Source organism: Drosophila montana, unplaced genomic scaffold, assembly GCF_035044405.1.
Source record: "Drosophila montana isolate Dmon_TW-CO22-7 unplaced genomic scaffold, ASM3504440v1 contig_3848_1, whole genome shotgun sequence".
Classification (NCBI taxonomy): Eukaryota; Metazoa; Arthropoda; class Insecta; order Diptera; family Drosophilidae; genus Drosophila; species Drosophila montana.
In genome coordinates, this window is record NW_026998720.1 from 2,549,563 (window position 1) to 2,566,985 (window position 17,423).

At 36.2% G+C, this 17,423-nt stretch overlaps 2 protein-coding genes across 3 annotated transcripts in view; one reads left to right on the top strand and one right to left on the bottom strand.

The window, feature by feature from the left end:
- Positions 1-17,423, top strand: part of qin — a 77,356-nt gene that overhangs the window by 49,161 nt on the left and 10,772 nt on the right. The gene's annotated exons all lie outside the window — the stretch shown is intronic.
- Positions 292-15,784, bottom strand: LOC135438386 (uncharacterized). The gene is made up of 4 exons (XM_064696687.1): positions 14,984-15,784; positions 2,320-2,514; positions 1,302-1,412; positions 292-1,227 (listed from the first exon to the last, which is right to left on the bottom strand). The coding sequence occupies exons 1-4, from the start codon at positions 15,042-15,044 to the stop codon at positions 1,001-1,003; spliced, it is 594 nt and encodes a 197-aa protein (XP_064552757.1). The 5' UTR covers positions 15,045-15,784; the 3' UTR covers positions 292-1,000.

Below are 17,423 nucleotides of genomic sequence, written 5' to 3' on the forward strand. Positions count from 1 at the left end.
TTTCTGATCTAAGAATTATGTTTAATTTTAGGATCAATCTGTAGAGCTGTAAGCAAATAAATTAATTGATTGTGCTCTGAACACTTTTTTTTATCGATGTTCGATAAAGGATTTTAAGTTCTTTCATCTATCCACCCACACACAAAGCACAATGCAAGCCACATTTTCTTTAACTTAAGAATAGTTTTTATTTAAATTTAAACTAATTATGTACACAAAACTTTACATTTAAAGTGAATCTTAAATATAAATGTATGAAAACATATCTAAACATGAAAATGCATGCACATTTAATTAGCACAAGCTGAAAATGCAGTTATTTATAATTTCTCAATATATTTAATCTATTTCGAGTTCCTAAGACGACGAAAGGAATTTAGCTTTGAGAACTTTGCGTAATGAATTCTTTTTTCAATTATTTATTGTAACCTTTTTTTTCGTCGCATAATCTTTTGGATAGTGCGAATTTTATGCTTGATAAAGAGCGTCATATGCCAAACTTTGTATATGTACTTATTGGTTTGTAGGAATACCTAAACATATTTATTTTTTATGAGCCGCGGTATTAGTTCTTGGAATTTTTCAGTTTGCAATAACGAAGACGGTTTCAATTCACATTTATTTTATAGTTCTTTATTTTGCTCAGTTTTTAATGCAGGTATCGCTTGCAATTATAACATTACTTCCAGTTTCTGCAAGGTTATTTTTGAATACAAGAAAATTTACGATACCTAAGACCAACATTTGGCTTTTAAAGTTTCAAAAAAGTTGTAGTTTTAGAGACCATTTGAGAAAAATCCGCGTGCTTGGGAAGTTTATATTTTCAGCTTACTTTGACACTAAAAAATAAATCTTGTAGCCGAAAGCTGTCCAAAACTTAATCAGAAACATCTAAAACACATGATTGATAAGTATGCCCGTGGCAAAAGAAACCAATTCTAACCACTAATAGTTGTCGACAAAACTATGTTAAATAAAGACTATTAATAAGGTATGCAGCTCAAGTAAATATATCTTCGACCAGCTGCTTGGTAATGATGCGATGTGGTCGCGTTGGATTCACCTTGGGGCGCTGATAGAGACGCGCATTGATCGCATACAGCCGGGGGGAGAGATCGCAGCGTACATTGAACCACCAGTCGCAGACGAAGACCGCCTGAGAGAACTGTGTGCCATTGGGGCAAAGAAACGAGGCCTGACGTCCATCAATGTCGCAATAGTGCCAGCCTGTCAATATATAATGTAAAACATCTATATAAGTACATTGATAAACGTGCATGTAACTCTGGCTTACGACTCACCCTGGCATCTAGTTTCCATGTCCGCAAAGAAGCCCGGATAGGACTGCTCGTCACAGTAGAAGTTCGTATAGGGTACGGCAGAGAGTATCGGATAGTCCACACCGGGTCGACCTGCAAGATTATTCGGTTGTTGCAATTAGCGCTGGCAAATAAACAACGTGTCTTGTTTGTTTCCAATCAATTTCACTTCATGTGTCAATTTTTTACTTAAAAGAAAGTGCAGTTGCAGCCCAAAATAAAACCAGGCTATAAAAAATGGATGCCACAGCAACTGCCCAACCCCTACTCCTACGACTGTTGGCCCGTTCGCAAAATGTCAAATGCACGCACAACAACGCCGCCAGCGGGCCGCATAAAAAACTCTTGTATGTTGGCATAAACAAATCTGACATGCCGCTGGCTCCACCGACCCCTCGCTTGACCCCTCGACTCGCTAATAAATGAATTTACGAGTAGCTGCACTTCTGTGCCAAATTTTCCATTCGAAAAATAATTTAAAAAGCGTTTTTTTTTATTTTTGCGCTCTGGACAAAAATGCATTTTGCAGCTGCAAATTGGTCTGCTCTAGTCCGACTAGCAGATATCCTGTACTGCGCAACGTAAAAATAATTCTTCCTTCTTCCTTTTGCTTCTCCTCTCATGGATTATTCATTCTTAAATACTTTCTCTGTTTAATGTTTGATCTGTTTGTAATATTCTTTTATGTATGTATGTATGCTCTAATTCTTAACTTCTTTGACAAATGCGGAAATATATCAATATTTTTAAGATCTAAATTTAAGTCTAGCTTCTAAAATCGAGTCATAAGTAAATAGTTTTTATGCATATGCACAAGTGCATTATAGACTATTTCAACCATTTTCAATGGGTATCACAGGGCATTTACAGGGTATCTGCAATTGTTCTGACAGTGAATACGCTCCCGCTCCCTCAGCCTGATTTAGGCCGTGCCTGTGGCATGAATTTAATGCAGAGCAGTCGCGCATATTGATTGACTTGTTAGCAGTAATGCGCTCACCCGGTATGGATTTGCCCAGCTCCAGATACTCGCGCACTGAGGGACTTAAAAAGTTATCGGGTATTTCGGGCAGATCCTTCTCCTGGCTGCCGCTTTCCTCATTCTCTAGATCCTGCTGCGGCTCCGGCTCGAAGTTGACCGGTTCCGGTGCGCGTGGGCGTTTGGTGCGCTTCGAGCGTTCCGTTTCACGGCAATCTACAGGAAAGCAACAACAAATCAAAAAATATAATTAGCTTTAAATAACCAAGCCTCAAAAACTGAAAAACTAAAAACTCAAAGTTCAAGGCTGTAACAACAATTGCTGGCGTTGCAAATCGCATTAATGTCAAGATTATAATTTGGATTTTGACCACACCCGGTTCCGGTTAAGGCAATTAACTCTGGAAGCGCAGCTGTCAACTGTAGATCAACTCTGACCTCCAGTTTTGACCCGCTTCAGCTGCTGTCCATTGTGCAACATGTTCTCATGTTGCGCAACATTTTGTGGCCATGTTGACAAGTTTTTGTCTTGTTTTGGCTATTGACCTTGCAGCTTCTTTGGGAAAATACTTTATCTCCGACTAAATGACAAGCACTTTGCCGCGTAATTGCTTAATAATAATTTGTTTTTTATACACTCATAGAGGATATTATAATTTTCTTGTGAAATGTGTAAAGCAAAAAAGGAGACATTTACGAACCCATAAAGTATATATATTCTTGATCAGCTGCATCGATCCACTATATAGTATCGATAGATATGAATAACATTTTTCCTTTTCGAGATATCTTGCATAAAAATGGCATTGACCAAGCTTATTGTATATGATTAATGTCTTATTCCCAACGGATCTTTATATCAGATAGTTTTTTGAGATGTCTTGACCATACTTAGCAATTACGAGCTTAACCACATGATATATACATGAGTAATCATCATCAATCAGCAAGAATCTTATCAACATCAAATTTCTACATCAAAACTCGCTCGAAGGAGAATTACTTACATGGAATTACTTTTTGTTTTGAACATATTTTGACCAAACGGGTCACTACTCTCCTCACATATCGTTTATAGTTCTTAGCTATAGGGTATCTAGTCTTCATCGTTCATTTGTTTTTTTTCGCTCATTAGCTTAATTTGCAGCTGCAGCAGCAGCGGCTACGTTCGCTTCCTTCATTTGCTTTGCAACCCACTCACAAGTATTTTGCATGCTTTGCCTTCACGCGGATCCGTCCGTTGGCCCGGTCAAAACTGAAAACTTGTTCTCAATTTCATTCTACAATTCGCGCAATTTATTCACGATGCTGGCAGTTGTCGTTTGTTGTAATTGTAATTGACCTTAACCTTGTTCCACAGTGTTTTATTTACTTTTTGTCTTATTCTCAATTCTTGATGTTGTTATTTTTATTGTAGTTGTAGCTGTCGCTTATTTTGTACGCCGTCATTCAAGTCAAGTGTGTGTTGTGCAACTGCCTACATGCAGTAGGCATATGAACTTTCGTTGAAGGGCAGCTGCCTCTTGAAAAAGGCCGACGTTAACATATCTTGTCTGATAGTGCGAACAAGATTCAACTTGTAATAAATATTCTTTCTAGACTAAACAACAAAAATCTCTAGATTTCTTTGACAATTTAGATTTATTGATTTTGGATAAAAAATTTAAATTCTAAAGCTTTTGTGTTTTTATATCCCTGACTACAATTTTTACTAAAAATCTTCTTTTTTTTAATAATCAGTAAAAACATTTAGTATGAAATGCCTCTGAAAGCAGTTTTTGAGAGGTCAAGACACTATGACAAAAATTGCATCTTAATTCACGAAAAATTTTGATTATTGATGTTTCCAAATAAATACCAAATGATCTCAGTAAAGTTTGGCAAAACTGCAGCGGTTTCCTCCACATTGATTTCCATTTAAGTTTTATGCATTTTGGAAAAATCTATTTTTATTTTTTTTTTAATATTTTGTAGTTTTATCTAAAGGTCCGCCCTTATTTATCCTTATAATCTCAATTACCAGTACTAATATTAGTTAAAAATGCTTACTGAAAGCACCTTTTAAGATGTCCGAATTGGATACGAATTTCAACTTATAAGGTTCCCAAATTCAAAGTAAATCCGCTTCTCTCGAATTTATATCCCACATAGCTTTAGCGATTTTCAAGATCAGCGATTTTTAGTAATGGTTTGTTATCCACATTTTATGCATTTTGGAAAAAATGATTTATTTTGAAATATTTTGTAGTCCACGTTCTTATTTCTCAACAAATTTTTTTCGAAGTTTTTTTTTTTAATCGATACCCAGGACAATTATCTGTAAGGAGTCAACATATCTCTCAAAACTCATGCCAACTTAGATAACAATTTTAACTTAGATGGTTGGCAAAACCATAGAAAATTAAAAACCTCATAACTTTGGCAAAACTGTAGGTTTGCGAGCTTTTCTTATTAAGGGTTTGACCTCCTGATATTCCATATACATTTTTATTATTTGTATAAAGAAATAATCTTAACAAATATTGAGTGAAAGTATACATACCTTGCGTCACCTCACCTATTTTGGTCCTTAATCGTATTGCAGCCTTATCTGCCTACAATATGCTTTGAATAATTTTGACACTCCACGCTTAAACAAACGCGGAAATTAAAATTCGCATTTTGCTGATTTTTTGAAAATATTAAAATAGGGGAAAATGTCGCAGAGCAAAACCAATTAACATAATCCAAACACCCATCGACTGCAACGAGCACACGCACACACACACTGTGGTTAGGAGAAGCAATTGAAAAAGTTTTTATTAGCCACACTCTGCAAACACGCGAACACACACACGCCGCCTGCGACAAATTGCAACATTAAATTTTCGTAAAAATGACAACAAAATTTATTACAATTGAAATAATTACTTCGAAAAACAATCAAATTGCAATTAGAGGCAAGTCGCGAGGAAAACAAAAACCCACAAATGCCATACCGACAAATTGTAAAGCCTGCAAAAAAGATATCCGCAACTGCGAATATCTATATACACATATATCTATATCTATAGCTATATCTATATCTGCTACGCACAGCGCGGCTAATGTCAAGAGTTGTGCGTAACCAATAGCAAAATGAAAAAAATATTGCGTCTAATGAAACATTTCGCGGCATAGATTGGACAGAGAATTCTGGGCGGGGCAGCTGTCCCAGTGGATGCAGTGCATCATGTCTGACTGTGGGGCACACCCCGTTTGCCACGTCTGGCAATGGATTAGGTAACCCGAACGGCCGTCTCCCATATGTATGTGTTGCAAACGCTGGCTGGTCACCACATCGAACCACATTTTGTTGGTGGCTTGTCGTCGCCAATGTGTATTGGGTTTTTTGGATTTGCAGTCGCATAATTAAAGTAATTGCCATACGCTGCAGCCTGCAACGAGTTGTGGCAGCTGCCGCAGCAGCAACTGCTACGCATTTCACAATTGTAATTGGTTTTGCGCACTAACTTTGCGAGTGATAAAAACTTGACTACTGAAATCCCAGTCACACCCAGCCTCAGCTTATCATCTAAAGGTTCTTCTCCGCTTACCTATTGTGGCATCCATTACATGCCATAAATCCAACCTGTCATTTTTATCAGCCGAATAATTTAAAGTGTGGCATTATTTATGTTTTGTTTAGCGCTCAGGACAATGCCACCACAGCTTAAATCGAATGCTGCCGCAATGGCAATTAGGCAGAGACTGATAATTGTGGCTGGAGCTTGGCCTTTTAGACAAATCGTTTTCTAAATTTACAACATTTATTCTTCTTGTCTGACCCTGTCGCCCTTAAATATGAATGCGATTTTCATAAGCCACAGAATAAACTTGAAGTTTATTTTGATTTTACGACAAGTTAGAATTTAATATGTTTGGTTTATTACAATATGTTAAAGAAATTGTGTTTTATCAGTTCGATTAAGCGCCTGAGCCAAAGTTGTTTATTCCTATATATAATAGCGGATATTAACCGTCTTTGCCCAATTTAAGTTATATTCTTCATAAATAGACATAACTTTGCCATACTTTTCTCGAATATGAAAAATAAATTTAAAAATATTTTTCCAATCATAATTGAGTTGTTATCTACTTTATCACATTTCCATTATCCATTTTTACCCGAATTTGATTGATTGATTTCTTTAATCATTTTTTTCACAGTTCCTGGCAATTGCATTAAAGCGGATCGTATGGTAATCATATAGCCTGTTCGCTTTTACATTCTTCTAGCTAAACACTCCCCCCCCCCCCCCCTCTATTTTTTCTTAACTCAATTGACCCAAGCAATGCTGCGACTAGCTGCAACCAATTTGCTTAGTTCAAAAGCGCGACTTTTGCCGCCTTCAAACTGTTGTTAGCCTCTAGCCGACTGGCGGCCCAGTTTGTTAGTGGTGGGCTTAGTCGGGGGCGTTATTTGATAGCCTCGATAAGAATCAAAAGTCTAAAGCCGTTTTAACGGTTTTATTTTCGGCCCAATTTTATTTGGCAATTTGCATTTTGTAGGCGACTTGCTCATGAAACGAACTAACCCAGTGGCTGGACCCATATCGAATGTATATTGACTGCGTTCATAATTTTTGACATGGCCGTAAAATACGTTTCGCGAGGGGTGTGGGTGGGTAATGGGAAGGGGTTGGGCAGGGGTATGGGTGTATAGCCTGCTTCTCAAGACAAAGCGCCTGCGAGCTATTTGCAGTCGTCACACGAATCAAAATAATAATGTATACAAGAACGCCACGCCGAAAATGAAATACTCTTGTAGATATATGTCTTACGGGTTAGCAGATATGCGAGAAGAGTTGTGCAGTTCGCAATTGCTGAGTTTGGTCAAGATCTCTTGAAGAACAGAATAAAATTTCGATATAAAAACTGATTTTTCGATCAATTCTTCCTTTTCCGGCTATATTATATAGTAATTCGACATGTTCTTACTCATTTATATACAAGAAATTACTGTTTGACCCATTATTTCTATGACAGCTATATGATATGGAGTTTCGATCCCGCCAATTCCGACTATAATTTTAAAAGTGAGAGACTCATTTGCATAGAAAAACACAAACGGACAGATGGACATGACTTTAGCGAGTCTACTGTCTGTACTGCTCAGCATATATAGATACTTTAATTGGAGATATATTCTTCTATGTGTTACACAGTCCACGACACAACTATAATACCCTCTACAAGGGTATGATAAAAATGAAAACGAAAATGAAAAACAGCATCGAACTCGTTTGTTGCATTGTTTTGGTTTAAATCGTCGCCGCTGAGGTTTGGCCGCGAGTTTATGCAATGCATTTAGTCAATAGATTAAGGAGCCGGCTATACACCCAATGTCTAACAGAATAAATGTATGTGTATGTATATATATATGTATGTATGTGTAACAAATCGTGACTGCATGAAGTTGCCGTTAAAATCTATGACTACGCGGCAATGCTTCAATGCAAGGCACATGCACATTTTTAAGGTGGAGCTCGTTGTGATTTCTTTTTATTTTTTGGGATCGACAATATATTTACGTATACCCTGTAAACATCAAATCGAACAATGAGGATTAACGTTGTGTAGACAACAGACAACAGCACACCTTTACGATCTTGATAAACTAAAGCTTTTACCTTTAAAAATCAGAAAACCATGTTGAAAACTACAAGCTAGTACAGCCTATTTAAAGTTAAAGTATTGATTTTTGGAACGGGTATATATATATTTTTACTTATATTTTTTGTATTCCAGAAATGCAAAAATTCGAAATAGAATCTGGTTTTAGCACAGCTCGTTTTCATATTATCATTTCTAAAAAAATATTATTAAAAGATTATCAATCTAAAATTCTGATCTTATGGATTACGTAAGAGTTAAGTACAAGTGCGTATAGGATGGCCTTAGACCGGATACCTGTGCTTAAACTACAGGGTATGCCCCCGACGAGCATACTCAATAGTATTTGAGCTGCTTGTTTTATATATATAGTTTTTTTATTTTGCTGTTCGCAGCGATTTAAAGCCAGCCAATGCATTGATTATACTAAAGTACACGCGCGAATGGATTTTGGGTATATAGACTAGCGTAATCTTTAATAAAGACAGGCTATATGCCATTGCCCACCTGGCAGCGGATATTTATGTGTGTTGGGTGGAGAGCAAGCGGAGCGAAAGAGCGTGAGGCGCAACAGGAAATTCATTTACATAATTTTTGTGCTGTCCATTGGCATCCTTTGCGCTTGACTGGGCATTATCCTTTTAATAAGCATCACACACAAGCACACACACACACATGGCTAGCCGTGTGGATAATAAGCCTATCAAGGATTCAATTATATAATGAGCTTAATTTATTTTGCGCCGCTTTCAACCATTCGACTCGCCGGTGGATCAACGCGGAACTGAATTATGTTTGCGGCGACAGTTGTTGTTCTTGTTGTTGTTTGCGGTCTCATTGTGCAAGGATGTGCCGTGTCGTCTTTTGGTACTTTTTTTTTAATGATTTATTTTCTCATAATTGTCAATAAAATGCTGCACAATTTGCATTTGCTGGCTTTTAACCCTTAACGGATGGCATGCAGAGCAGCATGTAGATCATCTCAGTCAATTCCAGCACGTACTCTTCAATTAAACATTGCATACAACTTGTTTTATACATTTCATGTATTTTGGGAGTATGAGGCAAGAAAAGTGTTGAAACAATACAAATCAGTCAGGAGCTATGTTATACTTTTGTTAACTTTGTTCGTTTTTTGTTATTACTAACAATACTTCCTATTTATAATATTGGCAAGTCTTTAAAAAGCTACATCATGTGAAACTTTGGCTAAAACATCACGAAGCACTTGGCACTTGCGTTCCCGTATCCTGAAAGCAACGATTTTATTAGGGGAAAAGAGAGTTTTATGGAGAACCCGTGGTACAATCTATTATAATTATTGTTCTTATTGTTCCTTGACAGGTTTAAGGACTAGGGACTTATAAATTTAGGATCTCAAAGTACTTATACATATTCAAATGAACTTTTAACCAGCACGGCGATAAAAATATCTATCTTTATCTCCAATCTAAGTCTACTTTATTTGGTATATTGCAAAGTAATAATGTAAAAAGAAGGAAAGAAGAAAAGAAAATATAATAATAATAAAAAATATAATAAATAAAAATATGCTTAGCTAAAGAGAAATTAACAACAACTTTTTATTAGTTATATGTAAATGATTCTAATTAATGTTAATATGTAGCTGCTTATATGCTGGGTCTTCTCACATTTCTTCCTTTATTCATTTCATTTCATCTTTAAAGTACTCAATTCTACTATTCAAGAAACACATTATCCTTTATAAATCCATCCACTCATTTACAAAATTGATTGAAAATAAAACTTAAGTAGACAAAACTAAATATTTAAATGTGGCTCTGAAGGTAATTCTGTTTCCAATATTTTACTATATTATTATTTATTATCTAATTAAAGCTTATGCTTCAGGGACCCGCATTCAATTGTGCCCAAATTTATGTACCCAGCCACAAAAATTGCGTAAATATTAATTTCTCATCTACGCGTACGCATACTTTCGGCCAGGTAAATCATATTGTCTGCTGTCAAAAACTGTTTAATACTCTTTATGTACTGCACATACATGTGCATATGTATGTAATTATAAACTTTTATTTCATATTAATTGCATTGAAAGCCGCCTCGGCCACAGGCAGTTTATCAACGGGCAGCTCATAAATATAAATGAGCACAATTTTTATTATATATTTTTCGAATTTTATTTTATTTTTTCCTTTGCAATTTGTCGCGCACAAAGCAAATTTTATTTTAATTGAAAATTATGCCATGGCATTAACATTAATCGCAAATTGATGGCAAAACCCATACCAAAGCGAACCGAAACGATCCTCGGCACAAAATTTAAGGAAATACCTCAGAGCAATTGAAGGCGTTTTATTTTATTGTTGTATATACTCTATTGCCAACTTGTTGGCCGTCAGATTTTAGCCTCAATCAAATAGCGAGCCGGCATTATAATTTTTTTTATTTTTGGCTTATCGCTTTTGTGCCATTTGCATATGTCAGCTGGGCTATTTGTTGGCTCTTTGCTTGGCCAACAGCCGCGCATAAATTGTTTTCTCATGTGTGCCAAATGTTTGACTTACGCGCCCAAAAAGTAAAAATAAAATATCCAGTCGTTACGCAGACTACACAATACTCTGTTCTCAGCTGCAAACAAGTTAAATGTTATAGTTATCTTCAAAAGTTTACTTTGATTTCGGGAGTAATTTCAATTATGATTCAATTCTGGACATTTTATTTATTAAATGAATATAATTAGAGTAATTACTGGAATAATTAAATATCAATTTATTTAAGACAGGCTTTAGCTTCATTTTAAAATAAAAAATACATAAATATTTAGGAAGCGGAATTTATTTCAAAATGTATCGTTGCCTGACTCTTAGAATTCTCAACAAGTTAAAGCTCCAAAAATGGAACAAGGCTTTTTCAATCCTAGAGCCAAAAGAAATGTCGGCTGATGAAGGAAAATGGAGTTCCTTGAAATAGCTATAAAGACAACCTGCTCATTTTTATGCAGTTAAGTTAGGTTTACTCTATCAAAACCACTTAAATTTTGAATATAACAGAGACCGATTACCATAGATAGCAACTTTAAGCTGGGAGTTAAAGCTGGTAATGTTAAAAATTTGGCTAAATTCATACCAATTAACCCCCTTTACACTGCACTAACAGAGTATAAAACAAAATTGTACGCACAGGTAAATCTCCCTGCACGTGTGCGTGTGGACGGTGCCCAATTTTTGTTATCCGCCCATAAATCAATTAATTTTGCGAACATGCAAATGCAATTGTGCAGCGCCACCTGGCGACAGTGGTGGAAAACTACAACGCTGCGAACAAGTGACAACTGGAGGCAAAGTTTTATCTGCTTGTCAAATGTGTACGACAAATAAACGAGCATCTAGCCTCAATTTATAGGCTCAACTATGCAGTTATTGCAGTCATATATCAGCCAGGCTTTATCTCAGACATTTTGTTTCATAAAAGTTTCCGTTTCGCATTAACCAGATATTGCTGCATGTATGTATATATTGAACGACTTTTGCCAGAGACTCATAAATTTGTTTTTCCTACCAACGCTGCATAAATGAAAATCATTTGCATACTTATAAGTAGATGGCAAATGTTTTGACATGCTGTTGTTGCTGCTATTGAGTCTCTGCTTGTGGCGGATGTGCGCTCGAAGATCAAACAAAAGACCGTTACTTACTGCAAGTCGTTGCATCAAGTATACGCGCCGTTGCCCGCCGCAATTTGTGAATGGTTAATGCGATTGGGTTAGCTGTACATCAGTTAAGAGATTTGCCATTTGCATGGATGGTCCATAGGATGAGACATCAACTTTACCGAGTCAATTGTCGTGACTGCTTGCATATAATTAATTATAAGCCAGCAATTAATTATCTATCAGAAGAGATAAAAATAGATTTCTGTTTTTCACTTAGGAAATTAAGTTGGCATTAAGCATCTTTTGACCCAGTTTCGTTTACAGAACAAACAGACTAACTGTTTTGTAGTAAATCTGAATTGTTAAAATATAAATTTTTTAAACATATTCTAACTATTAGAGACCTATTTCATATAGTTTTACCTAGTTACGCAAACTATTTCCTTCGTTATTTGAATTAACATACACCCTTTAGCAGCTAAATATCAACATTATATTTATTGCGTTAACATAAATTCTAACTGCTTAATATTAGCATTCTTTCAACATTTGTAAAACGTTTTTACATCCATCCTAACTGATAACAGTTGAAAGTTATGCCTGCCCTAGCATTTTATGCTAATACGGACAAATGAAATCTAACAATTTTGTCAAAAGCTTACCGACTTTTATTACCATTAAAATCGCGTCTTGGGACAACTTGCTTGTTTGTTTTTATTTATTTATTTATTTGTTATTCTGCAATTAGCATTGAATTTTATATCGTGATGTCACTACAAATTTATGTCTAGACTTCACAACAAAATTGTTGTTTAATGCAGCCCTCACAGCATTGGCAATAGTTTTGCATCCAGTTGCCCCCACTGAAAAGTATCATAAAACATCACAATTGTAATATATCTGACTTGCAAATACAAAAAGTATACTTATTTAAGAGATGACTGCACGACTTGCAGTTATCCTTTTTGAATTATAAATTATTTTACTTATTTCCCCAGTTCAACACTTGGGTGGCTTAAGAAAATAGAAATTGGAAATAGAAAAGGAATTTGATATGCTGTTAAAAAGATAGATAGATATATTCCTTATGAATCAAAGTCCCCAACCTCAGAACTGTTTCGTTTATATTGTCGACAATTCTTATTTAAAGTCTCTGTAAATTATTCCACTAAAAGAGACCTTGAACTTATACTACGAACATTTACTATTGTTAGTGATTCGGAGTTTTTACTGAGAACCCGTAACTCCGGGCTATTTCCTTAGCAAAATAAATACACATACATAGCAACATAAATATTCATACATGTGTACATATATTATTCAGTTTATCGCACACTTTAACATAAACATGTACAAGATCTGAAACATTATGGATTATGCCTGATAGTTATTTATTTTAAAAGTGTAAAAGAAGAATGCTTCTATTCTTCTAAAAACAAATCATATTTATATGGTATGCTCCTAAATCTTACAAATAAAATGAAGATAATTTTGTATATTTGTTATATTTTTCAATCTTTATAGAGCCATACTTGGTAAAAAATTTCTCCTGTTTTGAACAAGATATATAAATAGTCGTACTTAACTCTTGATTAGGTAAACTTTATTCATAGGGTATGAAATAAAAAACAATTGTCAACTGTTTGACATTTTGCCTCTCACTACTCTCAGCTATTGTTGTTGTTGTAGTTGTTGCTGCTGTTGTTGTTGTTGCATTTACTGCATGTGGGCAATAACTATGAAATAATATTAAATGCAATGCTAATGCGGCTGTTTATTAGACGCAAACCGAACTCTCGCACCTAATCTAAATGGCAAACGCAAATATTAAAGCTTACTTGAGACTGCCGACTACCCCACTTCCCCTACCTCACCACAACGTTCACCAACGTCCCTTGCCACATGGAATGTCGTGCAGCTCTGTGTGGAGTCGATTGTAATGGGTGCGGACTGTGGCAACCTTCAAATTTCGTGAGCTGCAAAGATTGTTGCTGTTCAAATGTCAAAGGTGAAAAAGAACTTCCCTGACAAATTATGAATTGGATTTGGATTTTGTTTTGGTTTTGGAGTTGATTTTGGTTTTGGTGGCTAGAATTGGTGTTGACTGATGCGAAAGTCTCGCATGTGATGGCAGCAGTTGCACAACCGACTTGACAGAGATTTGCGTGGCACTCATAAAAGGCAGGTCGCCGATGTTGCAAGTCGTCTGCTCTGTCCCGTTGGCCTCTTGCCATTAACTAAATAAATCTCAACATGACGACGCGTTGACTGCTTGACCATAAATGTCAAATACGCAGGCCGCGCGCGTTTCGCACGTTGTTTTTTTGGCATGCAGTTTTTTTTGGTGCTTATTCCCTTTGCTGTGGGTATATTACTTTAGTCATAGCGAGACAAACATAAGTTATGTGCTGCATCTGTATTTAAAGTCAATCGTTATGTGAATGTCGGTCTGTTCTCCCATTTTGTTAGATATGTATTATATATTGGCGTGCATACGACTTTTTGCAGAAGCTTATATAGATATATAGATGTCAAAGTCGACCAAATTGGATTACTATATCATAGAGCTGACATGGGAACCAACAACTGACCATGATTCCTTACAAAAGCATTTTTGTTGTATTTGTAGAAATCTTGATGTAAACTCACAAATGATGAGTATTATTATGCGCCTTGCATATCGTATTAGAATCGGAATATTAAACACATAACTCTTAAACTATAGGTCGAAAATGATGAATATGATTTTATACTGAAATAAATATTTGTTCAGACTTTTTATCAGTGTCTTAAATTTAAGCTAAAACTCTATCGAAAAACTATATTATATGGCGCCCTACTGATCTATAGAATAAACAATGTTTGTTATAAGTATAAATTGATTTGTTTTTGGATAAATTATTTAAAATTATTTGAAATCAAGCAGCTTGTGAATAAAAAACTTAATTGTTTACTTATATTTATTTAAAAAATCTCGCTTATAATGACCTTTATAATAATTAAAATGTTTTGGAAAAATATTAAATTCTTAACACCAAATCATAAAGACCAGACCAAGTTTTTGTGTTTAGAAAAAATCACATTGGCTTGGCTAAGTTGAGAAACAATATTGTGCACTTGTCATCTGTCTGCAAGTGTATTTATTATTCGACCCAACAAAATTAACTTTCCTATATTTTTTAACGCCTGACACATCAAGGCGGCAATTCCCGTGTACCCGCCCTCCGTCTGTGTGCGTCATGTAATCTGCTTGAATTTATTGCGTTTAGCTTGCGTTTTGCTGTAATTCGATTTGGTTGCAACAACAACAAAGTCTGCTAGCTTTAATTTATGTTCTGCCTGTTGGTGTTGACGTTGTTGTTGTTGTTGCTGTTGCATAAACATTTATGATTTATAAGCAACTTGGCGACTTACCCGTAAACAGTAAATATCCACAAAAGACGATGAGCACAGCGAACGTGAGTCTTGGCAACATGTTGCTAAACGCGAATGTTGCCAGTTAAATTATGTTGCTAAGCTGCCTGTTGCTTGATTTGTTGCCGTTGTTAATGTGTTTCTTTTGACCTTTTGACAAAGCAAACACAGTCCAACCAGCCAGGCGACAGACAACAAACCCACTTTCCAATCAGTCGTAAGGCAAAAACCGCGCCTAAGTAAACGCGCGCGCGACTAAAAAACGCGTGCAATTTTTTAAGCTAGTTAAACTAAAAAGCGTTTAAATGTTGTTTATTTTGTTTGTATTTTGAATTAGCTGCAGCTGCAACATAAATTTTGGTAGCAATTACACGGCTTGAGTTTAATTTGCCACACCAAGAAAAAAGTAAAGCGTTTTGTGTGTTAAATTTGCATTGAGTTGGCCCATAAAAAAATCAACTAGTCGCTGTTGCAGTTGCCTAATATGTGGCACAAAGTAGCGGGCGGGCGACTGTTGTTTGCAGTTGCAGTTGCCGCAACAGCAGCAGCAAACAATAGCACACGAGTATTGCACTACACACACACACACACACGGTTAAACACACATCACAAATTTGATATTTGTTGTTATTGTTATTATGCTGTTGCACATGTATACTTTGTCGCCAGCTGCCAGACAAGAGTTGTTGCATGCAACACTGCTTAATTTAGTGGCAAATAATATTGTTTAGCTATTATATACTTTTCAGCCAATTGCAGTTGTCGCGCTCAACGACCGTTCGCTTGGCGTTTTCAGCTTCAACTGATTTTGTGTTTTTCAATTTTTCAATTGTCTTGGCTGTATTTTTCGCAACGAGCATCCACAGCAAACAAGCTTCACTCACAACTTGAGTCGAAACTTGAGTCGCTTTTGCTTTGAGCCTGGCCCCCAACTCGTTTGTCGTGCCTCCAAAAAAAAAAAAATAAATGAAACAACAAATCTGGTCGCTCAGCTGTGCTCGCTTTTAATTGTGCTAACTAGACTTGGCCTTACGCAATTGCAAATCAAATTAAATCAAAGCGCCTGATGAGTCACACACACACACACACACAGCTGGCGAGATCGGAGAGACCCTAGTCTCAACCTTCGCCTCGAGTCGCAACGCGTCGTTAGGAACCTAACAAAATACAAAATGCCTTACCAAAATATATGAATCCAAGTTGCGGCTCTGCATCATGTAATTAAGAAGTTTTTTTCCGTTTTGGCCAGAACTGAAAAACCTTAACTTCGTTGCTTAGAAGGCCTCCTTTCATTTTGTACTTCTCTATAAACATTGTATACATACATTTATATATTTATATTGTTTTTGGCTGCTGCTAATCGACGCTGAAGTGGAGCGTAGAGCATCTTGTATGCAACTCGTGTTGCCGCTGACCTTGTGGCCAAATTTGTCATTGTTCTTGTTCTTGTTGGCTGCTGCTGCCACAGAACCAGGGGTAAAATGTCTCCAGACGCTCCATAAAAAAACCGGCACCCGAAAGCAGTTGCTTCTTTTTGCCAGGGCAAAAGTAAATGTAAGCCGAGAGCATTTTATATTTATCACTAAATGAAGGCTTAAAGAAGTCCTCTACAATTTCTAACAGTATATATATAGAATACTCGATCTGCATAGCTATTAGTATCTCTGTGTAAAAGCTGCTTTTATAAAGTCAGGCGCAGATGCATGCATCTTTTTGTTGCAAGCGCGTAATTTGTTGGACTAGAACTTGAATATTCTTTATATAACTTTTTATAACTTTATATTTTATTTTTTAAACAAATCGCAAATTATTTATATATATATAATATATTAGGAAGCCTACATTACAATCTCTTCAACCATATTGATGGTTTCTGTTGAGCCAGGGCCTACTGTAGCTCCAACAAGCGGCATCAGTTTAATCACTTTTGCGGTTTGGTACACACCTGTCAGCCCAAGGGTATTAAATCTTCGACATTTCAAGCTCTTTCTGCTTTTTTCAATCCCGACAACTTCTTTTTTTGTTGCACTTTCAGTCTGGAGCGCATTTTAATGTGTATTTAGCCTGATTTATTTTAGGCGCCTGCCACGCTGACCAGCATGCCTAATTAGCCTGGTTTATTTTCGATTTTAGACAGGAACAGCTTTCAAGGCCTCTCACAATACGCATAAATCATAATCACATTAGGCAGGGGCTGGGCTGAGGCGTGCACAACACAACACAACTTTTGTTTCCACGAGTCGCCCACATCAGATCATTAAAGTCAAATAGCAACATAAAAAAATGCAAACTACACGAATTATCTATTATATAAACAAATAAAAATTACAAATAGCAAAAGGTGATTTCTCATTACAACTCTGAGACACGCACCGCAAAGAAAAGGTGCTCTAGTTGGGAGTGCCCGACTAGGAGATGCCCTAAGCGCTCGTTCTAGCTT

Bases quoted from the DNA above. Each gene is read 5' to 3' on its own strand.
- LOC135438386 (XM_064696687.1), bottom strand. From the start codon at position 15,044: ATGTTGCCAAGACTCACGTTCGCTGTGCTCATCGTCTTTTGTGGATAT. The intron at 2,515-14,983 runs GTAAGTCGCCAA...GCTTTCCTGTAG, and splicing joins TGGATATTTACTGTTTACGG to ATTGCCGTGAAACGGAACGC. The intron at 1,228-1,301 runs GTGAGTCGTAAG...ATATATTGACAG, and splicing joins CATGGAAACTAGATGCCAGG to GCTGGCACTATTGCGACATT.